We start from the raw sequence: 27,121 nt of genomic DNA, 5'->3' as shown, positions 1-27,121 counted from the left end.
AAAGTAATACACGCACACGGTATGAAATGAAAAGCAAGCCTCTGTCCCACTCCTCTCCACTACCCCCCACGCAGGGTCAGCCCACGCATGCCCTTCCAGAACGTGTTTGTGGATCTACCAGCAAATACACGGATGTTCTCTTTAAACGTAGGTAAATGGAGTTACGTTAAACATGCGCCTTGCTCTTTTTCACTTCATGTATCCTGGATGTATTCCTCATCAGCACACAGAGCTGCCTAACTGCTTTTAACAGCTGTGTAACATGACCACAAACTATACCCCTGGTCTATTCGACGCCCTTCCGCCCTCTGGCTGCACAGGCGTCTGGAGTTGCCGCCAAGGCTCCGCTCAGCGTCCCTGCACCTACATCGCTGGGCAGGGTGCTCTGTTTCTAGGGGACAAATCCCTGACGGTTATCAGCACCATGAGTCCCTCTCCTCCTGGGGGCTCCTGTGGTTTTCCTGGCGTTCCTGGGCTGACCCCATGGCTCAGGTATCTGGAGCGTTTGCTAGAGTCTAAAGTCAGATTGTGACTTGCCTCAAACCCCAGCTTCTCCACTGCATCTCCCTCTGCCTCAGTCTTCTCATCCCTAAAATGGAGAGGATCACAGTGGTACTATTTCTGAGTTGTCCCAAGAGTTGAGATAACACAGTACAGCCCTTCGATCAGGCTGCCCTCATCCTTCCTCTTACAGCCCCTGTGTATTTCCACCTCAGTGCTACCGAGCCCCAGCTCTTTGCCCACAGGCCCTGGTCTTGTTCCCCTCTGGGCCCACAGCCCCCAGGCATGTGGTGCGTGCACAGTAATCCGCCCTTGCATTTGCTACTGGGGAGCAACCCTCCAGCCTTGGCCCTTTCCCCACCCCCAAGGCCTGGGGGATGGGGACGAGGAGGGATGCCTTCCTCTGGATAATCCCCAGCGGTCAGGAGCCCCCCCTCCCCCATCCCACTTAGGAGCTCTGTAAGGGACCAGGGTCTTGGCTGTCCCCTGAGACCAACAGGACTGCCCGATTCTGGTCCCACACGTCCAGACCCCCCTCCCCCCCAGCAGAGCCTCCCTTCAAACTCTGCTCCTCCCGGCAAAGCTGGTAGGGCAAGATAAGCGCCTTCAGGGCTGAGAAAGGGGCCTGCAGACCTTGGAGTTCCTCCCAGCTCCCCTGACCACAGTTTTGTCTAGGCCTAAGGAAGAGGCTAGGCCAAGTCCTCTCCCTGCTAAGGAGGAAGAAGGGTCCACCTGGGGAGACAGACTCGGGCCAAGGGGCCAGGAGGGCAGAAGGACAGAGCAGCCCAGGGCTCGCAGGGGCTCGCGGGCAGCACCACACCCGGCACCCACCCAGCCCACACCCCACCCTGGAGGGAATCGGGCGGGTCCTGTCAATGCCTTTAGGAGGGGGGAGGCTCACCAATTTTGGCCCCGCCCACAGGGCTGTTGCAGGTGGGACCCCACAAGTATGGGTGCCCAGGGGGCGAGGGAGAGCAACCCCCGGGGGAGCCGCTGAGCTAGGGAGATCAGGAACCAGAGGCCAGCTCCTCTGGGCTGAGAGGGCGCAGAAATTGGCTCAGAACTGATGAGAAATGGGGTCCTAGTGTGACAACAGGAACAGTAGTATCCCAGTATTGACAGTAACCGTAGCACATGCCAGGTGCCCCTCCCCCCCCTCCCCCCCCCCCCCCGTGGCTCTTCTTACCAGAGGCAGGGCCTATCATGACCCCCATTTACAGAGGAGGAAGCCGAGGCTCAGGGAGGTTGCAGGATTTGTCCAAGGCCACACAGATAGCCAGAGGCAGGGTCAGGATCTGAACTTAGGTCCTCTGGCTGTCGGCCCCCACCCTTGTGATAATAACCCCACTAGTTAACACTTGGTGATGCAGCCTTTCACAGGTTCTGTTCGCTGCATCCCCACTGCCAACCACGTGAGAAGGCCAGGAAGGCTTTGCGACTTTGCAAATTAAGAACAGGGTCAGAAGGGCTAGGGCCTGGACCGAGGCCACCCTGTCCTCGAGGCTGGGCCCGCCGAATCTCCAGATCCTGAGCGCTTTCCTCCCCTGCTGCAGGCGGCCGTGTGAGCCAAGGTTCGGCCCCATCAGGAAGGTTGTGTGTCGCCGGGCCAGAGACAACGTGAGTTTTCATTGGGTGGCCCTAAAGGAGATTGCTGTGACTCCTCCAGAGACCCCGGCCACCCGCGCAGGCACCCAGCGCGGGCTTCTCCCAGGGACCAGCACTCCTGGCCCTGGCGGCGGGCGGATGGGGGCGGGGGAAATTGAGCAAGACCCGGCTTAGGAGGGCGCCTCCGCCCCCAGGAGAATGAGGAGGGCCGAGATCAGAGGCTTCCCCGAGGCGGGAGCTGCAATGGGATTTGGAGTAACTGAGATGCTCCAAATGCTTTACAACGAAAAGGTAAAGAGCTAAAGGCTCGAGGAACAGGCCCACTTGGCCTTAGAATGAGGGAGCTGGCGGGAGCGGATGGGAGGTGGTCGTCGTCGGAGTGACTTTTCTCGGGGGGTGGGGGGGGGGTGACGTGACGGCAGTGCAGACCTAGATCATGCGCTTTCTCCGGGAAGGAGAGGACGGCGCCCGGAAGAGACCAGCTCAGGCGGAAAAGAGGGTTCTGCCCAGACCGGCACTCCCCCCTCCCCAGGGGGCGGAGCACCCAGCAACCCGCGCAAGTCCAGGGCGCCGCGGGGTGGGCCGCGGCTTCCCGCACCGACCTGAGCCCTGGCCCCGCCCCTCGCCCCCGGCCCCGCCCCGGGCCCGCCCCCGGGCCCGCCCGGCCGGGCCCGCCCCGCCCCCACGGCCCGCGCGCAGGTAGGGAAGAGGCGGAGCGCCGGGGCCCCGCCCCCAGGAGCCACCGCCCAGCCGCTGGCCCGCGCCGCTCGGAGCTGCGTCCAGGGGACGTGGGGCCGCAGGGAGGTGAGCGCGGGGCAAAGGGCGGAGCCCGGCACGCGGCGGCCGGGCCGCAGGCGCCGTAGGGGTCCGCGGGGTCGGGCCCGAGCCTCGCCCGGGGCGGCGGTGCGCGGCCCGCGAGGGTGCCCGCCCTGCTGGAGCGCTCGGGCCCCACGTGGGGCGCGCCGGAGGCCAGGGGTCGGGGCTGGACCGGGTCTGCCGGTCCCTGGGGCTCGGCTGGGACAAGACCCCTTGGCCACGGGCCACCAGATGTGGGAAGGGCACGACGATTGGGCAGAAGTTTAAGGCCCCGGGAGGAAGAGAGGGGACTGGCAGGGGCCAGGACCGCGCAGTCCCGCCTTCCTCCCAGAAGCGCCTGGAACTCAGACCCTTCCCTCCCCTTTCAGCTCCGAAGCGAAGTTTGTGCTTTCAGCCTCGCCAGGTGGAAACAGGTGCGAGGGAGTGGAGTCACAGCAAGGCTAGATCGAAGCTCAGAGATTGGACCCAGAAGTCCTGGCTCCTGGACTGTGAGGGGCTTGGGAAGGTTGGCCCCCTCTGATGTTCCTGCAGGGCCTTGGGTTAGGTTAGGGTTAGAAAGGGTTATGCCTGCTAGACGCACCCTCCCATCCCAGGGCAGAGGGGAAGCCGAGGTCTCAGCCCCTGCCTAACCCGGTGAGTCTAAGTGGAGAGAGCCGAAGGGTTGGAGCTCCTGAGAGGGTGTGTCTGAGCGGGGGAAGGCTTGCCAAAGACCCCACATGTGCACTGGCTGCTGGCTCCCAAGTGGCTAGATTTAGGACCCCGTGTTGGTGACACTGGCTGTTAAAAAGGCTGAGCCCAGCGTCTGTGTTCCTGTTCACTCGTTAGGTAGGGCAGAGGGAAGAGTGGAGAGTGAAGCTTGTTTTAGAGCAGTAGGAGGTTCTCAAGCAGGGCACTGATTTTTGGTGCCAGGAGATATTTGACAGTGGAGACATTTTGGTTGTCACAACTCAGGAGAAGGAGGGGAGTGCTGTACTTAGTTATTGGCATCCAGTGGGTCCAGGCCAGGGATGCTGCTAAAACATCTTACAGCGCACAGGACGGCTTCCCACCACAAAGAATTACCCGGCTCAAAATGTGGGCGCTGTGCTGAGGTTCAAAGACCCTGGGGCTGCACCTGCTCCATCAGGTTACTTCTCATTGACTGCCCCCTGCTTGCCTCAGTTTCCCCAGGAGTTAGGGGAGGAACAAAATAGGCTTAAGTGAGATAAGAGGTGTGAGGACAGTTATTCCCCCAGCGACAGCCTTCTTCTGGTGTCATAAACCTGCCTCTTCCCTGCTCAAACCACAGTCTCTGCAGAGAGCAGGTCTGGGTGCTGTGGGGGGAGGAGCTGAGTCCCAGGGGCTGGGAACAGGGCCCTCTCACAGCTCAGTCCTGGAGTCCCTCACCCTTAAGGCAGCCTCCCATGCAGGGTGAGCCAGGGCAGCCCTGGAGCTCAAATATCCCCCTGGGCGGGGGAGGAAGGGGGGAGTTCTGTTCTCATAGATTTTCCCAAAGCTGGATTGCTGAAACAGGCATGGACGCCTGGTGCCATGTGACCTCCTGGAATTTTCCCTTCTAAACTGACACCTAACTCTTCCAGTTATGTACACCAGGAAAATAACATCCAAGGACTAACAGGTTTTTAATTCCCTGTGGCTCCCCTAATCTGCTTCCCTCCCGCAAAAAAAAAAAAAAAGAAGAAAGGTCCTCTGTGGCTGTGGGAACCTGGGTTAGACAAGAGGGCCCAGGGTGGGCCCTGCTGCTGGCAGTGCGAGGCACCCCATGCTCCTGGTGTTAGCCAAGCGCCAGGCCAGGGGGACCCCAGTAGGGACGACTCCGGTTTGAGTTGGGCTCAGGAACATTGGCCCAGCTCTCGGGGGATGGAGGTGAGGGGGCTGTTCTAGAGGGGTGGGATGGAGTGAAGCAGCTGTCCGTCCCCAGGAGCCCAGGCCACCCGCTGCCCTCCCTTCCTGTTTTCTGACAGTGTCCGTTGCTCCCATCCTGTTCACTTCTGGACCCCGGCCTCCTGGCCTGGGAACGATAGCAGGACAGAAGGAGAGCAGGTGGTAGTTTCTGGTTGGTTTTTCTGGTTTTGTTTTTGTTTGCTTTTAACTTTAAAGGGCTGGAGTGACACTCCCGTCTTTTTGTTGAACAGAAAACTGGGGCCCGTCTTCAGTGTGTCTCTCATGGCACAAAGCAGCAGAGCCTGATACTGAACCTGGGCTGTCATTCCCAGGCCCGACCCCAAAACCTCGTGCCTTCCTGCTGCTAAGCCACCAGCTGACTCCTATCTGGCTCGCTCATGTGCGAGCTACAGCTGTACATGGTGTGACACACACACACACTCTCTCTCTCTCTCTCTCTCTGCCCAGGAGGGGACTTCTGTTCTTCTCGCAGGAGGGATTAGTCACACCACAAATACATCATGGAGGCCCCTGGGGTCTGGGTCTGGCTCTTCCTCAGTGGTGGTGTTTTTACTGGTGGCCAGACTCTTCACGGGGTTCCTGTCAACCATGCTAGATGAGAGAGCAGATAAGGACAGGAAGAAGTCAAGGGGGTGTGTCTGTGCGTGCACGTACCTGTTCGTGTCCAGGTGACTTGAACGAGGGTGCCTGGCTGGCTCAGGAGGGCATGTGACTCGATCTTGGGGTCATAAGTTTGAGCCCCATATTGGGTATACAGATTACTTAAATAAGACTTAAAAAAGAAAATCCTGAAACAAAAAACAGGTGACTTGAATGAGCCACCTGGCACTTCTATTTGGTTCAGAATGAGTGGTGGCAATATTGGGGTGGCCCCAGCGTCCTGCCTGCCCCGTGGTGCAGCATCTGGGGAGATGAACGCTCTGGGCTTCCTCCCCCAACTCCACACGTCCCTTCGGGTCTGAACCACCCACTTTGGAGCAGTCTCCGGTCTTCAGTGTTGTCCTGGCCACCCCGTGGGGATTTCCAGAGTGAGCTCACACATTTGCTCCCGGTTTCCCATCCAGCTGAGCCAGGCTGGGGAAGGACCGGTGGGGTCATCAGCGCCCGCTGGGAGTGTGCAGGCTAACCTCGGCGCATGGTGGCTAGGTTGGGGAGGTGCCCAGGCCAGGCCAGCTCTCGGGATAGAGGCCAGGAGGAGTTGCCCCACCTGCCCCATCACCGGGGGAAAACAGGGGCTTTTCCCCGACAGCCCATAAAGTTACTGTTGCTTCTCTTTGGGAGTGAGATCTGAGTGTAAAGAAAAATTCATCCTCTCATCTTCGGGGAAGTGTTCACATTCCGTCATTGTGTAAACTTATCCAGGGACCCAGACACAAGTCATTTGTTTGCAGTTCAAAAGCTGCCAGAGGCATGTTGTGGGGGTGGGGTGCCAGGAGAGTGGTGGCAGCTAAGTGGGCAGTGCCAGGCAGGGACGCTGGCCAGGAGGGTAGGAGGACGGTAGGAGGGTGATGCCCAGCGTGGGGAGCCAAGGAGCGAGGCCCAGAAGCTGGCAGCCATGGTGGCCCATGAGGTAGTGGTCGGTAGGATGAGGGTCGCTTGTGGTCTGTGCTTCAGTCTCCTCAGCTGTACTGTGGGGTAGCAGTAGGCCACCAGGACCGGTTGCTGTGAGGATTCCAGGGGTGATGCATGGGAAGTCTTGGGCCCGGAGTCTGAGGTAGGAGCCATCGGGATAATGGCGTCATGCCTGGTGTTAGGAGCGTGTCTGGGTGCCCTTGGCACAGGCTCGTGACGATGACAGGGGCCTTGCCTCGTGGGCTGTTGGGAGGGCTAGCTAAGAGCATGTCGAAGAATAGCAGTGCTAGAATTACCCTGCAGAAGTGGCCTGGTCTGGGGTGGGGAGCCCTGCTCCGCGGATGCCGAGGGGACTGAGGGTGGGCTCGGACATGGGAGTGGAGTCTCAGGCCAGGACGTGCTGGCTCCTCCCCGCCAGGGCTTCTCCCTGTCTGCCTGCATGTGTGTCATGATGCGGGGGTGAGGGGGTCATGGAGGCGGTGACCCTCAGCTCTGCTCCCTCTGGCCGGGCTCGCAGGGCCGGGAACAGGGTAAGCCTTTCAGAGCCTTGGGCATCCTCAGGTGGTCCTGCCCCTGATCCAGCAAGAAGCCTCTCTTCCCTCTCCAGCTGGCCCTCGCCAGGTCGGGCCTGCAGGGTGGCCTGCAGAAGGCCTGGAACAGGAGGTGGGGGACCCACTGCGGGACGGGGCAGGAGCAGGACTTGGCATTGAAATAGGGCCTGAGCCCTTGCTCTCACCTTGTCAGCCACTGGTGATAGATGTGGACAGACAGCGTGAGAGACTGTTTGAGAAAGCCCTTTGATAAGCTGAGAAGGACTACCTAAGCGCCAGGTGATGTCATTTCTGCCTAGGGGACTGGGAGGAGCTCACGAGTCTCAGAGGCCCACACCTAAACTCTCCCCCAGCACCTTGGTCACCACCCCAGGGCCATATATTGGCCACTTTGCCTCACAGAGTTACGGGGTGGCGGAGGGTACCCCCCCCCAACGATGGGACCTGGGACAGGTGACTTTTGACGTGTCTGAGCCTCAATTTCCCCACCTGTCAAATAGAGATCTGTTATCTCTGGGGCTCTTGGCTCAGATAGGCTAAGTGAGCAGTGAGTGGTCAACCAGGAATAAAAGAAGCCACCAATTAGTGGCCGTTGATTGTGCGCCAGGCCCTGTACGTTCATAATCTCATGTCATCTTTGCTGGATCGGCAGGTTTGGGGGTACATCACCCCATTTCACAGCAGAGGAAACCGAGGCTCCACAGTGGTAACTTGCCCAAAGTCTCCCAGCAGGTAAGTGGCCAAGCCAGGGTTTGAGCCCTCGCAGCCCTCCTCACTCCTCAGCGAGAGACTCTGTGCTGCCCTAAATGAGGCAGGGGGCTTCAGTGAGTAGGGATTTACAAAGCCCTACACCCCCCAGTCTTAATGGCCTGGGTGGGCCCATGTCCAAGTGCCCTGAAGCCCAGTCCTCATTGGCGCTGGGGCCAGCCTCTTCTGGGGAAGCAGCAAGCTCCGGGGCAGGGTTCTGGGAAGTCAGGTTTATTAGCTCCTTAATGACTGTTTACAAGCTGAAAATTGTTTGCCTGGCATGATCCCTCCCAGCTGTGGGGCCAGCCTGGGCCTCCAGAAGTGAGGGGCACCCAGAGCCCCAGCCTGAGTGGATCAAGATGAGGGACCCAGGGCAGCGCAGGGCCTGACTCCTGGCTGAGTGACCCTGGCCTCTCCATAAGCTATGGTAAGGCTTTGTCCCTCAGCTGCGTGTGCACCCAGGGTGAGCCCCAGCTGATGGTGACAAAGCCACCCAGATTTTCGACTCCTGGGGGGCTACTTAGCATCCTTTAGCATAAACAGACTAGGGTCAGAGATGTTAAGTGGCTTGCCTAAGAGTTCACAGCATTTAGGGTTGGGCCCAAGACCTGTTTCCCTCAGCTGGACAGTGTTTTCACTGTCTAGAGCCAGGCCACAAGAGCCGGGTGGGAATTAGGAGGACCCCACCCTAGCAAGCCCAAGACAGAGCCCTGCTCTGTGTACTGAGTGTGGTCATGTCTGGAAACAGCCTGTCACCCCTCAGTGTCAGGGAGCTTCCAGCAGGAGTGAAGTGGGCCTCCCCTGCTCCCCAACCCCTAACCACCGAGCACGTGCCAGGCCTCTGCCAGCGCCAAGGACCAGTGAAAAAACCCAGTTCCCAGGGGCTGGCTCGGTTGGAAGAGCATGTGGCTCTTAATCTCAGGGTTGTGAGTTCCAGTCCCACGTTGGGTGCAGAGATTACCAAAATAAATAAATAAATAAGTAAACTTGGGAAAAACAACAACAAACAATTCCCAGTACCTCAAGATCTTGAGAGGCAAATCGTCTTGCATGTTTGGAACAAAGCCCCTGGCGTCGAGCTCAGGTCGACATGGTGTCCAGTGGCGCATTCTCCCTCTCCAGGAGCCCTCCTGTGCCCTGGTATCAGACCCAGAACGGACCAGGGCCTTCTGGACCCCCAGTGCCGCCCCTGACTCCTCCCCTTCACAGCCATGCTCAGGGGCAGCAGAACTGGGACAGAACATGTCTCCTTCCCAGAGGAGGCTGGGCTGTTGGGCAGGGCCACCTGGGACCAGCCCCTGTGCTCCGTTCCCTCTCTCGTCCCCAAGCTGCAGTTGGCCCCCAGGCTCTGGGAGCTGCTGCTTTCCTGGGGTGTGGGAGGGTACCTGCATCCCTGCTCAGCCGCTATCCCCTTGTGTGCTTCTACGGGCAGCTTCTGGAGTCCAGAAAGTTCCAGAGAGCCCTCGGGGAGGGCACCTAGGAGGGCAGGATCCAGCACTGTGCCCAGCTGGGGACATCTGGTGGCATTTAGTGCTGCCTGCCCCTGCATCCCAGCTCAGCCAGCTTCCTGGACCCAGGGCCCCCTCAGAGGATGGGGCATTCACGTCTCTGCCTGCCCCACTGGCGTATGGTCCCAAGAAAGCCTGATGGGTGGAACAAAGTGGTGTTGGGGTCTGCACCACTCCAAGAACTTGGCACCCCCCCATTCCACATGCTCCTACCCTGGGCCTGGAGCCCAGCACCCACTTCCCGTGTCTGTGGTCGGCGTGCCACCCAAGCCACCATAACTGGGTCACAGGGAGTCCAGAACCTGGGGTCTGGTGGGGAAAAGCCAGTGGGTCATCAAGCCCCTGAACCTGCTTCCCTCTCCCCATCCTTTATCTTCTGAACTGAGTTTGAGCAAAGCCTTTTAAGGTGTCGGGGGTGGAGAAATAGGGGCTCTCCCTGCGGGAGAGGCGCAAACCCCCAGGTGCTTTCAGTTTTCCCCTCCGCGGGGGCTGGCTGGGCCGAAGTGCAGCCTCCCAGCATGGCAGGGCCGCTGCGTCCGTGGACTTGCGTCTCTGGGGAAGTGGGTGCTCGTTGGGAGGGAAGGAGAGGAACGGGGCGACCCGTTGGCTTCTCTGACCCTGACCAGCAAGCGAGTTAGAGTTCGTAGCCTCCGAGGGGGACACTGGGTCCCCTTCCCTTTCTGTCTCTGCATTTTCTCTTCCTAAGTCCTGTCCCCAGACCCTCGGTGTCTGCTGGGCACTTCCCTGCCCTTTGCTCCGGCCCCGCTTTTGGCAGAGCAGGGAGGTGTTGGGGTGAGTCACGGGCCATTGGGATGCCTGTCGCCTGTCAGGAGACCAGGTTAGATGACAGCCTTTACATAAGCTGCCCCTTCCGGGTCTCGAGGGAAGCTGGAGCAACTTCCCCGAGGTCAGCAGAACTCGGGGCTTTGCTGGGGTTTGCACAGTGGGCGAGGGCCAGCTTCCTCTCTGCAGCTTTCTAAAAACGCCCCAGTTCCCAGAAGGCTGTGGGGAGGGACCAGCCAGTTTCAGTTTCTGTGGCAGGGAAGCAGGGGAGAGAGGCCACTTCCTTGCGCCTGGCTGTCACCCCGTCATCCTGTGATTCATCAGGGGGCAGACAGGTTCCCAGCAGCCCTGGGCCGTCTTCCTTCCCTCCGCACTGCCCACTCACCCACAGCTCCAAGCCCGGGCCAGGGGGCAGTTTATTTCCTCGGTCCAGGGGACCTGTGCGCTCCACCCCCATCCCCGGGAGGTCCTGTTAATTTCCCGATCGAATCTAGTGGTTGGAGTGGTCTGCCTCTTTCCTCTGCTGGAGGGGAGGGTTGTTACCCCTTGTCCAAGGGTCCCTTCCTTCCCTTTGTTCCCAGTTCTGGCCCTAATGTCAGTAGCCTCCTGTTTCCTGCTGCACCTGCTGCTCACTCCCTGCCCTGGTTCATGAGGGTCCTCAGAGCCTGGGGATTGCAGAGACCCCGTTGCCACTAGCAAGACCAGGGAAGCCTTCAGAAGCCTGCTGGTGTGCACTGGTGGCCGGCAGGTGGGGAGGGAGAGAAGGGACTGGAGCCAGACCCCTGGGGCAGGTGGGGAGGGGACAGCTGGCCCATGCAGGCTTGAGGGGAGGCGTGCTCCCCCACCACCCTGCCTGGGCACGCCCAGGTAAAGCTCTGTCGGGGGACCTCTCTGGCCGAGGCCTTGCTTACCGTGGCTGTGTCTGTCGGGATAGGGCTTAGCTGGCAGTGCCCGGCCCCACCCTTTGTGGGGAAACCAGATTCTCTGGTGGCATCATTGAATGCTTCTGAGTCTGCCTTTGTGTCATATGTGCCTGATCCAGGCTGCTGTTAGCCAGGTTACACCACTGGAGGTGGGGGTACAGAAATATCAACCCGTAGGATGATTTGAACGCTGCACTTCGCTTTTTCTTTGACTCTGCCCCACCCACACCCCATGATGGACCTCACCCTAAGTCCCCTTCCTTTGCCCAGGCCCAGCTTCTCTGGGCTGAGGTGTAAGTCCCCACTGAGGTCGTGGGCAGGTGGCATTGGCCTTGCTGGGTGCGGCAGCCTCTCAGACCTTCCACACAAGCCCCCCACCCCTCCCCAGCCCACTGGCTGGGTGCTGCAGCAGCCGTGGGGTCTTAGAGCAGTGTATGTGACTGTGGGCCAGGAGGAAGCCTTGTCCCAGGATGTCACAATTTCCTCTGCAATGAGCAAGCATTTCTGGGGCATGAGAGATATGTGCTGGGCGGGGTGCTCCCAAAGCTCCAGTGCTTTTTTCCATCTGGGTTCCTCCATGCCCTAGACTTGGGTTCAGTGGCCCCCCGTACTGCCAACCCTACCCTCTGCCCCCACCACCCCAAGGAAGGAACTGGGCTTCTGGTACACCTGCCCACCATTTCTGCACAAGTTGGGGGCAATCTCAGGAGCAGGCTCTCCCCTCCTTGGTGGAGAGGGGCTGTGGGAAAGTGGTGTTTTGTGCTAAACTGTGGGCCTCGTGGGTGTCAGAGCTGGGCCATCACCTTGTCCCACTCCCTTGCTTAACAGAGAAGGAGACTGAGGCCAGGGGGTAAAGCTAGCTACAGGCCAGGACTCAGCATTGCCCACGAAGATGGTGAAAATAGCTCTCTTGGATACCGTGCTCCTCCCCAAGAAGGTGTGCCCCCAGCCCTGCCTCTGCTCTCCAGGGCCCAGCCACTTCTCCCTGTGGCCCCCAGAAGTGCCCTGGGGCCGGCCCCATCTCCCCAGTGTCAGGACGTTGGCACAGATGGCAGCAACACGGTGGGGGGCTCTGGGCTGGGGGGCCCAGCCAGGGTGCGATGGCTTTGGGATGGAAGGGCAGGCCAGGGGGCCCGGGCTGTGCTGTGGGGAGAGGGGAACAGGAGGTCCAGTGGGGGCTCGTCCTGGGACTGCATCTGCCGTCCTTGGGCCACAGCAGGGCAGAGGGCACTTTGTGGAGCCTTCCAGAGTGGGCCACTCCCTTCCTGAGCTGAGTGTAGGATTGGGGGGGATAGTTTTAGTCCAGGGTCCATGTGGACTGACAGTCTGCAACCATGCATATGCGCCCCCCTCGCCTCCCATCTTGTTAGCAATTAGTGGGAGCTAACTGTTCCAGACTCAGTGCTGCTTGGGTAGGGGACCCCTACACACAGGCAGGTGTCTGCAGTATGCTAGAGGAGGCAGGTGAGAAAGTGGTTGATTCTGTCTGGTGGTGACAGGGCAGACTTCCTGGAGGAGGTGACATTTTACTTGCCATTGCCCAGGCAGATGAGGTGGAGGCTGGTGTGCCAGGTGCAAGGCCTCCAATGAGGAAGTGGGGCCAGGGGACCTGCAGGGCATGTGTGTCTGCTGGGGGTGGAGTCAGGTTCTGAAGGGCACTGAGTGCTTCCTGTGGGAAAGTGTGATCAGCTTGGAGTTCCAGAAGGAGCCTACGTGCTTGGTGACCTCACCCAAGCTCGGACTCGGCAGCTTTACCCTCCCAGCCTCCCTCCACCGCCTGCCTCCTTCCCTTCTTGGTGCAGGACAGCACCTGCCTGGTGCCCTCTCACTGCACCCTGATCCCAAAGGAGACCAAACTGGAGAACTTTCCATCCAGGGGCCCCAGGGGAGGCTGTTGTCTTGGAGCTGCCCCCAGAGTAGAGGCAGGCCCATCTGCCTGTGATCTCTGAGGGGCCTTGTCACCTACTGCCGGTTTGCCCTGAGGTGCGAGGTCAGGACTCCCAGCACTTTGGGATAGAAGGAAGGATGCCTGAGTCTGTTGGGCAAACCCTGAAGCAGAAAGCGTCCTGGGCCCCCAGCTCTGCCTCAGATCCCCCCTTGGGTGCCCCCTCCACAGCCGGAGTTCCTCTCTCCTGTGGCTGGAAGACTTTGCCGCCCCTGTGAAATCAGAGGGAGGGCACAGACCTACCCCCAGCCTCCGGTTTGCCTCCCAGCAGCCCCCCAGGCCCCTCTGGGTAACCCCAGGCCTCTGAGGAACAGAGTTTGCAAAGTGCTCTTGAGTAAAACTAAGTTTCCCTCCAGACTGGACTCTACTCTGTCACCCTGATAGGGGGCTGTCCAGCCCCCAGTGTGCCCCCTAGCTTTGGTGGGGTGGGGGAAGGGGTGGCTCCTGTTTCCTGATGAGATCCATCTGCTCCCCTTCCGAGCTGTGTGAGCGTGAGCGTGAGCAAGTTCCTTAACCCCTCCCTCCATTCCCATCCACAAAATGGGAGCAATGGTAGATGTCTACTCTGAAAGGTGTTTTGAGGACAAAGTAGGTTAATGCACGTGAAGGGCCAGGCCTGGTGCACCTGAAGATGTGACCTGCCCTGCCCCCAGCAGCCTTCGGGGTTCTGCTCGAGGAGGGTCTGCTGCAGGGTTCCTCTGTGCAGGACTTCCTAACGAGGAATGCCACAGTTATTCACTCTTAAATGCTTACCTTTATGTTGTGTGGATTTGACCTCAATAAGTTATTTAAAGAGCTAACACAACAACAAAGAAACACTTCTAAATCATTTGAACGCTGCCTTAAATATCTGCCTTACTCTATTCAAAAGGAAATCTTAATCAGAAGACAGCCAACACTTTGTTTTTAAGTTAAATGTTTCTCATGAAGTTATGTTAACACAGAAAAAAAAAAGTAGAGACCGTCCTGATTTGCGGTTCCCGGCCCAGAGTGGGGGTCTGCAGGTGGTTTTTTAGGTAAATGCTCTGAAGCTAGAGCCCCTGGCTGCCTGGCAGTCTGAGTGCCCAGCCTGTCACAAGGGGTCCTTACTCCGGATGGGGAGAACAGATCTCTTAATCCTTCACCCATGAAGCCGGTGGAATTATCCCCATTTTGTAGATGCAGAGACTGAGGTCAGGAAGATTGAAAGGGGCATTGTTCTGAACACGCCTGCTTGAGCCTGCCCTTCCTTCTCTGTAGGCTGTGCGCACCAAGGGAGAGGCCCTGTTTGGCCTAGAAGCCTCTATTTTGGCATCTGTCCACCTCTTCACGGAGCTGAAGCTTGACCGAACCCAGAGCATCTGCATAGAGTGAGGGAAGGAATAGAACATGCTCTGAAGACCTCTGCAACGAGACCCAGGAAGCAGTGAGCTCAGTCCACACTCTGAAGGTAGGACGCTGGGTAGCCGGGCAGGCTGGACCCAAGGCACAAGCCGCTTTGCTTGCTTGTTTGTTTTCCATCCAGTATGTACCAATACTATACCTGTGGGCCAGTACTCCGCTGGAGGTGGAGATGCAGCAGTGAATAAGGCAGAGAGAGGATGATGACCAGGGTGAAGCAATGGAGAGACTTGTAGCAGGAGCGGGGAAGCTGTTTTGGGCAGTCAGGGAGGGCTCCTTGGAGGAGGTGGCACCCAAGCTGGAACCAGAATGATAGGAAGGAGCTACCTGCTCCACTGTGTGATGATCTGATATGGGGATGGAGAGACGAACACAGGCAGAGGCCTAATGTTTATGGAGCACCTGCCTGAGACTTTTTTAACAGCTTCATGGAGCTATAATTCACATTTAATCCACATAAACTACATCCATTTAAAGCGTACAATTCAGTGGTTTTTGGTATATGCGCAGGTCTGTGCAACCAGCACCATGGGCAGCTTCAGAACGTTTCCATCACTTCAGAATGAGACCCACCCTTTAGCTGCTGTCCCCCCAACCCCCTGCCTGTCGCAGACTTCTGTAGGAATAGACCCCTAGAACATGTGGTCTTTTGTGTCTGGCTTCTTTCGCTCTGCATAACATCCGTAAGGTTCAGCCACGCTGGACCCCACGTCAGCGTTTCACTCCTGTTTGTGACTGCCTCATAATCCCATCATGTGGATGGAACACAATTTGTTTCTCTGTTGGTCTGTCGATGGGCCTTTGGGTTGTTGCCACCTTTTGGCTCTTATGAACATGCTACTGTGAACATTCTAGAACAAGTTTCTGTGTGCACACACTGCCCGACTGTGTATCATGCATGCTCTCATTTAATGCTCAGGGCACCTCTCTTGGGGGAGGTCTTTCCCCCGTTACAAGGTGAGGATGTGGGTGACTTGTGGTCAAGTACAGGTCAAGGCCAGACCACCCAGCTGCAGTGTGCTTTTGACCATGACCCCTCAGCACCTCCTGGCAGAGCTTAGCAGGTACTAGACAGTGAGCGGCCTAGAGTGTCCGAGTCAGGGGCAAGGAGGACACAAATCCACTCAGGGCCCAGAGGCCCCAGTGAGAAGCGTGGACATTAAGTGAGAACGGGAAATCCTGGGACAGTGTTGAGCAGAGAGTGACGTGGTGCGATTGGTGCTTTTTTTTTTTTTTTGACAAGAGAACAAATCTACACCTTTATTTACTTTTCATTAAATTTAAATCCTTGAGGGGTACAGCATCACACGGATTCTGTGGCCAATGGCTTTAGCAGGAAGGTTGCTTCGGAATTTGGCACGAACCGTGCCACTGTTTCCATGAGCACGAGTTACTTTTCCCCAGATTACTCTGGCTTTGTTTGGTTTGCCACCAGGAGTCACCGTGTTGTTCTTTGCTTTGTACACATAAGCACATCTCTTGCCTAGATAGAATTCCGTTTCATCTCGAGCATAAACACCTTCGATTTTAAGAAGAGCTGTGTGCTCCCTCTGGTTCCGGAGACCCCGCTTATAGCCAGCAAAAATGGCCTTGGACCACAGCCTTCCGGACATTACTTGGCGTTACAGGAGTCCTGTGCCCAGCAGGCCTCCGCAGACTCCAAGATGGCGGAAAAGCGGTTGGTGCTTTTAAAAGGTGATGTCTTTGCTGCGTGACAGATGGTCACGAGGGTGGGGGCTCGAGGGGCAGCAGGTGGAGTGGCCAGGAGACCGCTGTGATCCCTCAGGTGAGAGAGGTGGCTCTGGGGGGCCGGGGTGGAGGGGACGGATGGCCTCGGGCCACATGTGCCCGCCGTGTCACCCTTCCATCACACGTTGGCCCCGCTCGCCCTTACCTGGAGGGCTCCCGTGTGACTTGCCACGGGTCTACGCACACCCGGGGTCAGCACTGTGTCAGCAGACAGATGTGGAGTCCCTGGGCTTACGCTAGGGGAAGAGAAGCCGAACTCGCTCCAGCAGCTTTGGGAAGTAGGGAGAGGATTTTAGCCAGAAAAAGAGCAGAGTGAGTGAGTGAGGAAGGGAGGAGAATAGAACAGGCAGAGTGTTGATTCTGGTGGAATCAGAGGGGAAGTGGGAGTCGGGGGAGGGGGCGAGCAAGTGTGGACAAGCCCCAGATTTGGGCGGGGGCAGGGAGGGAGGGTAAATTGCCACCTCCTCTTAGCAGGGCCATTTCACAGGATCCACTGAAATTCAAGATGTACTTACTCTTCAACCCAGCAGTTCAACTTCTAGAAGTTTGTCTTGGGGTAGCGCTGGGACATGCACACGGTCTAGGCAAGGGTGTCAGTTAACACTGGACAGGAGTCCCTGAAAACAACCTAAACAGCCATCAGTCTGGCATTAATTAAATCTTGGTGCATTCCACTCAAGGAAATCTTTGCAGTCATCAAGAAAGATAAGGTACGGGTGCCTGGGCGGCTCAGTTGGTTGGGCATCTGACTCTTGATCTTGGCTCAGGTCTTGATCTCAGGGTTATGAGTTCAGGCCCCACGTTGGGCTCCACGCTGGATGTGGAGCCTACTTAAAATAAAAAAAAGGTAAGGTGGATCTGTCTGTGTGCATTGATGTGCACCCTACGGGTGAAAAGGTATGGCGTGAGCCTGTAAAAGTTTAAGTACGTGTATCCTTTTCCAGGTGCAAAGGGGCTCTTTCCTGGAAGACGGGGTGACAGGCAGACTTTGAGTTCACTCTCTGCTTTATAATCATTGGAGTCTTTTTTGTGTTTTGTTTTTACAATGAGCATATGCCACTTTTATCATTGGGATTACCATTTTTCCTCCATGAAAAGAAAAAAGTACCAAACAGGTGGCAGTTTCAGTTACCTTTGAAAAAGGAACCAGGCAGCCCAGGGGACAGGAGCCAGCATGGTGGCTTTCCCATCTGTCTGGTAATGAGGCTGAGCCACCAACCACTTCCCCGCTAGAAACCCAGGGACGGCTACTCGGAGAACCACCCGCTGCCTGCACAACTGTGGGCCTCTTGTTTGCGGCTAGGGCACCGGGTTACCCTGGAGCCGCCTGTCCTCCCCCAAGCCCTGCCCCAAGGTCAAAGAAGCTGCCCTCTGACCCTACCTTGACCAGGCTGACAAGGCAGCCAAGGTCACTGCAGCTCTGTCCTTTGCCCTCGGGCTCCTCTTGGTGTGGTCCTTGCCTGAATCTGAGAGACCACCAATGGAAGGAGGTGGAAAGGTGGGGATTCCCCAGGCCCCTGTGGGCCTGGATTGCAAACAAAGGACAGAAATAGACCTACTTGCCTTACCCCACCCAGTTCAGATTCGGTCTCTGCCGCGTGGTTTGGACCCCAGCGTTAGGCTTGACCGACTTTCCGCAGGTTGTTCTCAGCCCAGGCCGCCCGCCCTGGCACCAGGGCCCCCAGGTCCCTTCCTGTCTTTGCCACCTGTCGACACACTCGTGCCCCCTCTCTCTGTTTCCATTCCAGCCGCCCTGCCCCTGGCCCACCATGGCCTCCTCTGACAAGAATGGCGAGAGCGTCTCCTCTGTGTCCAGCAGCCGCCTGCAGAGCCGGAAGCCGCCCAACCTGTCCATCACCATCCCGCCACCCGAGACCCCAGCCCCTGGCGAGCAGACCAGCATGCTGCCCCAGGTAAGGGGGCAGCCTGGAGGCTCACTGGGGAGCGACAGCTGTGCACACAACACCGTTTAGGCGGGGGAGGCCCCCACTGCCTGTGTCACCCCTCACTTGGGCCTGCACCCCCTCCTCCCTGGCCCCAGACGTCACAGGGAGTGGGCCCGGAGCGCAGGAGCCGCGTCTCGCAGTGGTCGGTGGACGGGGAGACCAGAAGCACAGTCCTCGAGAAAGGCTCCCCGGTTCCACTAGGACCGGCTGTTTCCATTTCCTGCCCAGGGCCCCCTGAAGGGCTGTCAGACTTGGGGGAAGAGACCCCACGTGCTGGGCATCAGCAGCCTGGCCCCCGTGGAGAATGGTAATGAAGACAGGCTGGTCCAGCGCTCCATAAAGAGCTCATTGAGAGTGTCCTGGGGCATAAAAGGGGTGCTGTGTTGGTGCCACCCACTCACCCCGGGGGCTGTTTTGCGTACAGAGGGGGGGTGGGGAGCACTGTGTAGGGAGCTGGGAAATCACTGTGTAGGGTTCATTGAAGCGCGTGAAGGATGGTGACTTTACAGTTGGAAGGAAAGCAGCTCAGGCGTGTACACTAGGGGTGAGGTGTGTTCTCAGGGTTCTGGCGCAGGGAGCCAAGGAAGAGTGAGCCCGGGATCTGGGCTCCACCAAGTCCCAGCCTGTCCTCCTGCCCTGCCTCCCGCAGAGGCCCAGGAACCCAGCCTATGTGAAGAGCGTCAGCCTCCAGGAGCCACGGGGACGGTGGCAGGAGGGCAGCTCAGAGAAGCGCCTTGGCTTCCGCCGCCAGGCCTCCCTGTCCCAGAGCATTCGCAAGTGAGCACCTTTCCCACCCCCGCCCCCCCCCCCCCCCCAGCAGCCCCGGGGACCTTCGCTGGGCCTTGGCCCTGTGTCCCTTTCCTAGGAGTAGGCAGGCGTTCGTGAGCAGCACTCCCCGCAGGGCTGGAACGTGCGCGTTCCGGGGCGGGGGTGGGGGGGGTGGGGAGGGGGGTTGGGGTGGAATTTGAGGCCCAAGGGGGATGTGTGCCTTGTAGAAAGTCACAGTGTGGAGGCTGGGGGGTTCAAGGTCAAGGAGCGGGGGCTGCAGGGGAGGCACTGGCCAGCCCAGCTTCGGCCCCAGACTCTGTTCCACCCCTCTTGTCTGGTCATTGGGTGCCGACCCGGGGGCAAAAGGGGGAGCTGGTCTGCCCCTTGTGCTGGGTGCACACGTGCACTGTAACCTCCCGTCCCCTCCCCTGCACACACCTCCCCCATCACCTCCCGCGTCCCCTCGCCTGCACACACCCCCTGTCATCCCCGCACGAGCGCGGTCCCTGCCCCGCCGCCCCGCTGCCATGGTCGTGGGCGCGCGGCCACCGCTCTGTGTGCACTCCGCAGGGGCACGGCCCAGTGGTTCGGGGTCAGCGGTGACTGGGAGGTGAAGCGACAGCACTGGCAGCGCAGGACTTTGCACCACTGCAGCGTGCGCTACGGCCAGCTCAAGGCCTCATGCCAGCGCGACCTGGAGCTCCCCAGCCAGGAGGCGCCATCCTTCCAGGGTACCGAGTCTCCGAAACCCTGCAAGATGCCCAAGGTGGGCTCCCCCGGGGCAGGGGCGGGGAGCGGCAGGTGACTTAGCCCTGGGCCTGGTCGGCTCTGCTCACTCGCTTGCTCCCTCCCTCCCTCCAGATTGTGGATCCCCTGGCCCGCGGACGGGCGTTCCGCCACCCGGATGAGGTGGACAGGCCCCATGCCCCACACCCACCCCTGACCCCAGGGGTTCTGTCCCTCACCTCCTTCACCAGTGTCCGCTCTGGCTATTCCCACCTGCCCCGCCGCAAGAGGATGTCTGTGGCCCACATGAGCTTTCAGGCTGCCGCCGCCCTCCTCAAGGTAAAGATGCCTCCCCGCCTCTGCCCAGCCCCCACTGTCCCTCCCTCCCTCGCTGCAGAGCATCCCTCGAGAGCTCACCCAGGTATGTCCTTCTGTGCCAAGGGCGGTGGATGCACCGGGTTACCTGGCAGAGAGAGGGGCCCTGCAGCTCAGGAGCCCGGCCCACGTCCTTCCAGCCCCAGTTCTCCATAGTTTGGGACGCCGGTTTCTGCACTGACACGAGCTGGGAAAGTAGGACACGTGCAGGCACCACCCTTCACCCAAGTTCACTCAGCCCCTGTGTTGTGTTGGGCCCGGGGACTGCAGAGTGAAACGAATCAGTGTCACTGTTCTGGATGGGCTCCCAGCCCTGAGCAGGCCGATGTCACTGCTCAGTGTGATGAGTGCTGGGGCCCGCGTAGGAGAGGGACTGATGTCAGGACAGGCACTTGGGCTGAGCCCAGAAAAATAAGGAAAAGCTCCCCCAGGAAAGGAAGGCAAGGAACAGTATTCTCAGCAGAGGGAAGGGCCTATGCAAAGGCCTGGAGGTAGAGGGGGCGTGGCACATCAGGGGAAGAGCACATGGTTTGATGTGGTTTTAGTGAGGGGTGCTTATAGGAGGAGTAGCCGCAGATTGGGGTGAAAGAGGCAGACAAGGGCCTGCTCTGCTGTGCCAGGAAGCTGCAGCTGGGGGAAATGGCCCGAGTTTGGGGAGTAAGAGTGCAGAACAAGTGGTGGGGAGCTAGCTGCCCCAGCCGGAGGGCAGCAGGTGAGGATAACCGAAAATCTTGGAGAGAGCCATGGGTTCGGGGCTACGGAAGCTTTCGGGCCTTTTTCTGCAGACACTCCGTGCTCTGGGCAGGGTCCTATCTCCCAAGGTGCTGCCCCGGGAGGAGGGGCTTGACGGTTCCTTTGGAGGGGGCGGGGGGGTGGAGGCACCTGAACTGGGCCTGATGCCCGAGCCCTGCCCTGCCCTCTCCAGGGGCGCTCGGTGCTGGATGCCACGGGACAGCGGTGCCGCGTGGTCAAACGTAGCTTCGCCTACCCCAGCTTCCTGGAGGAGGACGTGGTGGACGGAGCAGACACATTTGACTCCTCGTTTTTTAGTAAGGCAAGCATGGGGTGTGGGCCTCAGGGTTCGGGGTGGCTACGGGGTGGCCTGGGAGTTAGGAGAGGAGACCCGGCCCAATCATGCTCTGCCAGGAGCCCCTGAGGGATCCAGAGGGTGGGATGGGACGTGCCACCTCGTGGAACTCCTGGGCGCCTGTCTTCCTGTTGGGGACCTGGCAGGGCCGGGTGCCAGCCGGGAAAGCCACCGTCAGGGCTGACAGGCACGTGCCTTCCATTTCCCTCCCAGAGAGCCTGTCTAGCTTTGTTCTGTCCTTGAACTGAGAGGTGCTGGGAGCAGTATGGACAGTGACTCCTCACACTGTCTTTTTCTGTGTCCCCCACTCCACCCCACCCCAGGAAGAAATGAGCTCCATGCCCGATGACGTGTTTGAGTCTCCCCCACTCTCGGCCAGCTACTTCCGGGGGATCCCACGCTCGGCCTCCCCGGTCTCCCCCGATGGGACGCAGGCCCCTCTGTGAGTTCTGGGCATCCTTCCTCCGGGTGCGGGGAGGCGGCACAGCGGGGGAGGGCTCACCGGGCCGCCAAGTCCCTCCCGAGAGCCCCGTCCTGGGATGCGTGGGGGAGGTGGGGGGGGGTGGGCAGCGGGCTGAGAGCCATCGCCCACCAGGAAGGAGTACGGCCGCGCCCCGGTCACGGCGGCCCGGCGCGGCAAGCGCATCGCCTCCAAGGTGAAGCACTTCGCCTTCGACCGGCAGAAGCGGCACTACGGCCTGGGCGTGGTGGGCACCTGGCTGAACCGCAGCTACCGCCGCAGCATCAGCAGCACGGTGCAGCGCCAGCTGGAGAGCTTCGACAGCCACCGGTGAGCCTCCCGCGCCGGGAGCCCCTCGGCTGCAGGCGGCGGGGGGAGGGGCCGAGAACCAGAGCCCCCGGGACCCTCTCCGGCAGCACCCCCTTTATTCAGCAGGCGTTTAGCGAGCAGCTCGTATGGGAGAGGAGGGCGGGGACAAGTCCTCAGGGTGGCCCCATGGGACACAGCCGCACGAGCACGCGTGTCGCCTGGGAAGGGTCCTCGGCGCTTGCTGCCTCTTCACCCTCCCGGCTCTCTTGGCCTGTGCCCTTAGCCCAGCTCCCAACAGCGGTCAACGAGCATTCACTGAGCACCAGCACACGGGCCCTGGGACAGCTCCAACAGGAGGGACAGGGAGGGCAGGGCGGGCCAGAGGGACAGTTAGAAGCTCTGTGAGTGAGGGGACCGTGGAGGGGAAACCAGAGGATTGGGGAGCGGCAGTTCTCACAGTGTGCCCTGGGCGGCGACCCGATCGACATCAAACCCAAAATCAAAACACGAATAACAAGCGTAGCAAGTGTCCCAGGAGGACAGAGAGTGAGTGGACGGCTGCGGGGAGGGCTGCAGCCAGGCTGAGCAGGAGTTAGCCGGGCAGAGAGAGATGTGAAGAGCATCTCTGGCAAAGGAAGTGCCCTGTGCGAAGGCCCTGGGGCTGCAGGGATCATGGTTTGTTCTAGGAGCTGTAAGAAGAGAAGGTGGGTGGGCGCATTAAGGCCCCCAGGAGGGGGTGACATTAGACTTTATTGCAAGGGGAGCAGGAAGCTGTCTAAGGGTTGAAGCTGGGAGAGAGGTATGTGAGGGTGCATTTTCAAAGTCACTGTGGTGAAGGATGAGTTGGAGGGCAACAGAAGGGGAGGGGAGAGAGCAAGTGAGAGCTGCTGGGGGCTGGGCTCGGCAGGTGAGGGTTGGGATGTGGGTTCAGCTCTGCTGACCCAGTGCTTCTGTCCCCAGGCCCTACTTCACCTACTGGCTGACCTTCGTCCACATCATCATCACGCTGCTGGTGATTTGCACGTATGGCATTGCACCCGTGGGCTTTGCCCAGCACATCACCACGCAGCTGGTGAGTCAGGCTAAGGAAGGGGTGCTCCCCTCTGGGGGCCCCAGCCTCTCCTGAGAGGCATCAGCATCGTCGGCCACGGAGTCCCTCCCTTGGCCACAACCTGGCCCATGCAGGAGGGTGCTCTGGGCTCACCGTAGCTTTACCTCTCAGCCCCACTCTGGGGCCGTACCCTGGGATGGGGAAACCCCTGAACCCCCTACCCTCTGCCCCTGCACCAGGTGCTGAGGAACAAAGGTGTGTATGAGAGCGTGAAGTACATCCAGCAAGAGAACTTCTGGATCGGCCCCAGCTCGGTGAGGGGCCCAGGGGGCGGGGACAGCATCTCAGCAGGGAACGCTGGGGCCCTGTCGCCCCCAGCTGGGCAGGGGGTCAGCTGGCCCAGGAGCCCCTCTTATCAGGGGACCTTCAGGGGAAACTCAACAGAGTGGCCAGCTCTGGACCCAGGCTCCTTCTTTCCCCTCCCGCAGATTGATTTGATCCACCTGGGAGCCAAGTTCTCCCCCTGTATCCGGAAGGACCAGCAGATCGAGCAGCTGGTGCTTCGGGAGCGAGACCTAGAGCGGGACTCGGGCTGCTGTGTCCAAAACGACCACTCGGGCTGCATCCAGACCCAGCGGAAGGACTGCTCGGTGGGGCCAGGCCCTCTAGCCCCTGCCAGCCCCGCTCTGGTCCTGTGCACCATCTTCACTTGCCCCAGCATAGGGGAGGGACCCTCAGGGACAGTGACCGCATCCCCTCCTTCCTTCCTGGCCCCATACAGGGAGAGTGCCAACCTCCCCAGCCCCACAGAAGTGAGGGAAGTGACGTTCCCAGGTCTTGGGAACGTCAGCCAGGGGTGGAGGTCTGGGAGATGAGCCTGAGCCCTGGAGACCAGGGGAAGAGCCGCCGTCCAGAGGGCCCCTTGCCAACTCTAATGGGGATGGCATCACCCTAGTCGCAACCAACACTCCCCTATCCTCCAGGAGACTTTGGCCACTTTTGTCAAGTGGCAGGATGATACGGGGCCCCCCATGGACAAGTCTGATCTGGGTCAGAGGCGGACATCAGGGGCGGTGTGCCACCAAGACCCCAGGTACAGTCTCAGGGTGGCCCAGCTGGGCTGTGAGAAGATGGGATTGAGTATCCTGTCTGCTTGCCCCTGGGGATGTTAGCGGGTGGGTGTGGCAGGCTGGGGGGCGGGCCCAGCTCCTCATTTTGCCCCTTCTAACCTCTGCCTCCAGAACCTGTGAGGAGCCAGCCTCAAGTGGTGCCCACATCTGGCCTGATGACATCACCAAGTGGCCAGTGAGTGTCCGGGGTGGAGAATGGTCCAGGAAGGGCAGGGAGACGGTGAGAGTGCCTGCCACTGCAGGGGCCCAACCCAATGTGGGCGTGTCATGTCCTTCCCCGCCCCCCCCCCCCCCCCCCCAGATCTGCACTGAGCAGGCCAAGAATAACCGCACCGGCTTCCTACACATGGATTGCCAGATCAAGGGCCGCCCCTGCTGCATCGGCACCAAGGGCAGGTAAGCCAGCTCCTCTGTTGCCACCCGCCACACGGGCTAGTGTCCTCCCTCCCCCACTCTGGGGTCGCCCGTGGTGTGAGCAGGATGAAAGGGAGCCTGCCCCAGAGCTCGGGTCCCCACAGAGGGGCGCCCCTCCTGCCAGTGGGCAGGGGTACTCGGGGCTGTGACGTACCCCCTTGCCTCCCTGTCCCCCCAGCTGTGAGATCACTACCCGGGAGTACTGTGAATTCATGCATGGCTATTTCCATGAAGAGGCAACACTCTGCTCCCAGGTGAGGCAGGGCCTGCGGGGGCCCTGAGGGTGAGCAGGTGGGCACGGCAGCGTGCTGGAGCCGGCCTCATGCCTCCCCTCCTGCAGCAGGTGTCTGGCTCTGCACCCACCCCTGCCCCACATCGGGGCCAGCTGGGTCGCAGGCCCTGACTGCCCCGTGCTTGCCCTCAGGTGCACTGCTTGGACAAGGTGTGTGGGCTGCTGCCCTTCCTCAACCCCGAGGTCCCAGATCAGTTCTACAGGCTCTGGCTGTCTCTGTTTCTCCACGCAGGGTAAAAGGCCCCTCGCTGCCCGCCCCCTCCCCCACACCCCGGTGCTGCCTGCCCCCCCCCCCCCCGCCCCCAGGCCCGTGGTGGAGGAGCACTCCTGGCTGGCAGCCGGGGGCAGACGTGGGACGGCTGATGCCTGCTGTGCCCCCTCCCCAGCGTGGTGCACTGCCTCGCGTCCGTGGTCTTCCAGATGACCATCCTGCGGGACCTGGAGAAGCTGGCTGGCTGGCACCGCATCTCCATCATCTTCATCCTCAGTGGCATCACCGGCAACCTCGCCAGCACCATCTTCCTCCCGTATCGGGCAGAGGTAGGGACTTGGGGGATGGGGCAGGGAGGGCCAGTTCTGCTGCTTCCCGCCCCTCCCCCCTCCCCCCCCCCCCCCCGGAGCCGCCAGAGGGACACACGACACCGGACGGACAGCTAAGCTGTGGGCTTATTGGCTGATCCCCTAATCCCTGGGAGCAAGGGAACAGCGATGCCTCTGCGTCAGGCTCAGGCATCATCTCCAGAAAGACTTTTCCAGACCCTGTCCCTCACTTTGTTCCCCTTCTCTGCTTCATTTCTCTTCGTGACCATGACCCTTGCCTGCCTACCCGCAAGTCACATAGCTGTGGGTTGAGCTGCATGAGATCTCCAGTGTGCAGATATTCATGACCCACAGAAACAGTGACAGTTTTTCCATTGATTCGACCCCATGCCCTTGGCTTGTTCGGTGTCCGTCCATCCTGCCGTATGCTGCCTGGCGTAGGCCTGTCTGTCCTGCTTACTGCACGGACTAAACACTGGGCCCGTAGTTGGTCCTCAGTGTTTGCAGAAAGGGTAGGTGCAAAAAGCCCCACTTTGGTCCGGGAGCCTCAGCTGCCGGGTCCCCACCCCTGGGAGAGCCTGCCCGTAGGAGGACCCGGCTACACCCCAGCTTCGCATGTGGCACCCCGGGCTGACGCCGCTCCCCTCCCCACCCCAGGTGGGCCCGGCGGGTTCGCAGTTTGGCCTCCTCGCCTGCCTCTTCGTGGAGCTCTTCCAGAGCTGGCAGCTGCTGGAGCGGCCCTGGAAGGCCTTCCTGAACCTGTCAGCCATCGTGCTCTTCCTGTTCATCTGCGGCCTCCTGCCCTGGATCGACAACATCGCCCACATCTTCGGCTTCCTCAGCGGCCTGCTGCTGGCCTTCGCCTTCCTACCCTACATCACCTTCGGCACCAGCGACAAGTACCGCAAGCGGGCCCTCATCCTGGTGTCGCTGCTGGTCTTCGCCGGCCTCTTCGCCTCTCTGGTCATCTGGCTCTACGTCTACCCCATCAACTGGCCCTGGATCGAGTACCTCACCTGCTTCCCCTTCACCAGCCGCTTCTGCGAGAAGTACGAGCTGGACCAGGTGCTGCACTGACCCCCGCCAGGTGGGCCTGGGACGGGCTGCCTGTCTGCAGAGCGCCCCAGCCCGCGCTCCAGAGACCCGCCGCCGGGGGCCCCGGCCCTCCCTCCAACCAGCCACACTGACCCCGCGGTGACAGTCACAAAGGCGAGGTCCTTGGGGGAGTGAGGCCCCCCCCGCTTCCTCAGTCTGGGGGGCCCTCCGAGCATGTGCTTCTCCACAGCATGGGGACTCGGACCCTGCCTTCCTGCCGCTCCCCTGCCAGCAGGACCCCTGCCGAGGGGTGGGCTTCTCTCCTTCCCAAGGTCCTCGGCTTTGCCGATCTCCCCACTCAGCCCCAGGTGGGGCCTGGCCCCCCCGCCCCCCACCACACACACACACCCCATTACTGTGGCCGTGCCCTTACTGGGACGTGGCCAGGGTTCCCACCAGGTTCCCGCCCCTGCCTCACTGAGGCCTCCCCTCCCTGCCCTATGAGCCCGTGCCCCTTACTCAGCAGTCGCCTAGTGAGCCTGCCCTTAATGCTCCTGGACCAGCCGTGCGGGAAAGGCTTTGCCGTGGCCTGGGGCAGAGAAGGAGCATGGAGACACAGCGAGGCTGGGAAGCTGAGAGCCTCCACTTGGTGGTCGCAGACAGCCTCTCCCCTCTCTGTCTGTCCTGGTCCTCCCTCCGAGTCAGTGTTCTGCCTTGTGGGACTGGCTCTGAGAAGGCTGGCCCTACCCCACTCTGCCTCACTCCTGCCCAAGTGGGAGTGGGGGCTGGGCCACCTCAAGGACCTGCTCCCAGGGGGTTGCCCAAGGCTCAGTCAGGCCCATTTTTTACTGGTTTATATTATGGTTCTAATTTTTAAAAGTAACGCTAACTTTATATGGATGATGTCTCGAATGTATTAAATGATATTCTCTAAAAGTATCACGTTTTGACCTGGCAGAGTGAAAGCTGGGACTTTTTTTTTGTTGGTGGGGGGTCAGCCGTG

The 27,121-nt window shown here is 60.1% G+C and overlaps 3 protein-coding genes across 9 annotated transcripts in view; 1 reads left to right on the top strand and 2 right to left on the bottom strand.

Moving 5' to 3' along the window:
• Positions 1 to 2,060: 2,060 nt before the first annotated feature.
• On the top strand, positions 2,061 to 27,044 carry RHBDF2 (rhomboid 5 homolog 2). 7 transcript variants are annotated; one of them, XM_027625072.2, is made up of 20 exons: positions 2,350 to 2,397; positions 7,603 to 7,682; positions 14,096 to 14,285; positions 17,734 to 17,898; positions 18,581 to 18,708; positions 19,270 to 19,465; positions 19,561 to 19,764; positions 20,726 to 20,854; positions 21,211 to 21,329; positions 21,483 to 21,677; positions 22,617 to 22,728; positions 22,947 to 23,021; positions 23,196 to 23,357; positions 23,691 to 23,800; positions 23,949 to 24,012; positions 24,139 to 24,233; positions 24,430 to 24,505; positions 24,676 to 24,776; positions 24,930 to 25,083; positions 25,741 to 26,229. In XM_027625072.2, exons 4-20 carry the CDS (start codon positions 17,755 to 17,757, stop codon positions 26,158 to 26,160), a joined length of 2,484 nt encoding a protein of 827 aa, XP_027480873.2. In that variant the 5' UTR covers positions 2,350 to 2,397; positions 7,603 to 7,682; positions 14,096 to 14,285; positions 17,734 to 17,754; the 3' UTR covers positions 26,161 to 26,229. The 7 variants fall into 7 exon arrangements, with proteins under 7 accessions (XP_027480876.2, XP_027480875.2, XP_027480873.2 ...); XM_027625077.2 differs by lacking the exon at positions 2,350 to 2,397 and adding an exon at positions 2,833 to 2,910 and having other exon boundaries at positions 25,741 to 27,044; XM_027625071.2 differs by lacking the exon at positions 2,350 to 2,397 and adding an exon at positions 6,306 to 6,541.
• Positions 15,475 to 15,870, bottom strand: LOC113939298 (60S ribosomal protein L35a-like). The gene has a single exon (XM_035724509.1). It carries the CDS (start codon positions 15,847 to 15,849, stop codon positions 15,517 to 15,519), a length of 333 nt encoding a protein of 110 aa, XP_035580402.1. The 5' UTR covers positions 15,850 to 15,870; the 3' UTR covers positions 15,475 to 15,516.
• Positions 15,530 to 27,121, bottom strand: part of LOC113939299 (60S ribosomal protein L35a-like) — a 426,207-nt gene continuing 414,615 nt past the window's right edge. Inside the window, exon 2 of the mRNA XM_035724510.1 lies at positions 15,530 to 15,630. The gene's annotated coding sequence lies outside the window, so the exon portion shown is untranslated. The remainder of the gene's footprint in view (positions 15,631 to 27,121) is intronic.

This window comes from Zalophus californianus, chromosome 16, assembly GCF_009762305.2.
Source record: "Zalophus californianus isolate mZalCal1 chromosome 16, mZalCal1.pri.v2, whole genome shotgun sequence".
In the NCBI taxonomy this organism is placed as follows: domain Eukaryota; kingdom Metazoa; phylum Chordata; class Mammalia; order Carnivora; family Otariidae; genus Zalophus; species Zalophus californianus.
Note: the sequence above shows the minus strand (reverse complement) of the source record. Positions and strands in the feature narration are given on the sequence as shown.

Coding starts and splice junctions, on each gene's coding strand:
- LOC113939298 (XM_035724509.1), bottom strand. CDS start 15,849: ATGTCCGGAAGGCTGTGGTCCAAGGCCATTTTTGCTGGCTATAAGCGG.
- RHBDF2 (XM_027625077.2), top strand. CDS start 17,755: ATGGCCTCCTCTGACAAGAATGGCGAGAGCGTCTCCTCTGTGTCCAGC. Junction 20,855..21,210: donor ACTCCTCGTTTTTTAGTAAG/GCAAGCATGGGG, acceptor ACCCCACCCCAG/GAAGAAATGAGCTCCATGCC. Junction 23,022..23,195: donor TCTGGATCGGCCCCAGCTCG/GTGAGGGGCCCA, acceptor CCCCTCCCGCAG/ATTGATTTGATCCACCTGGG.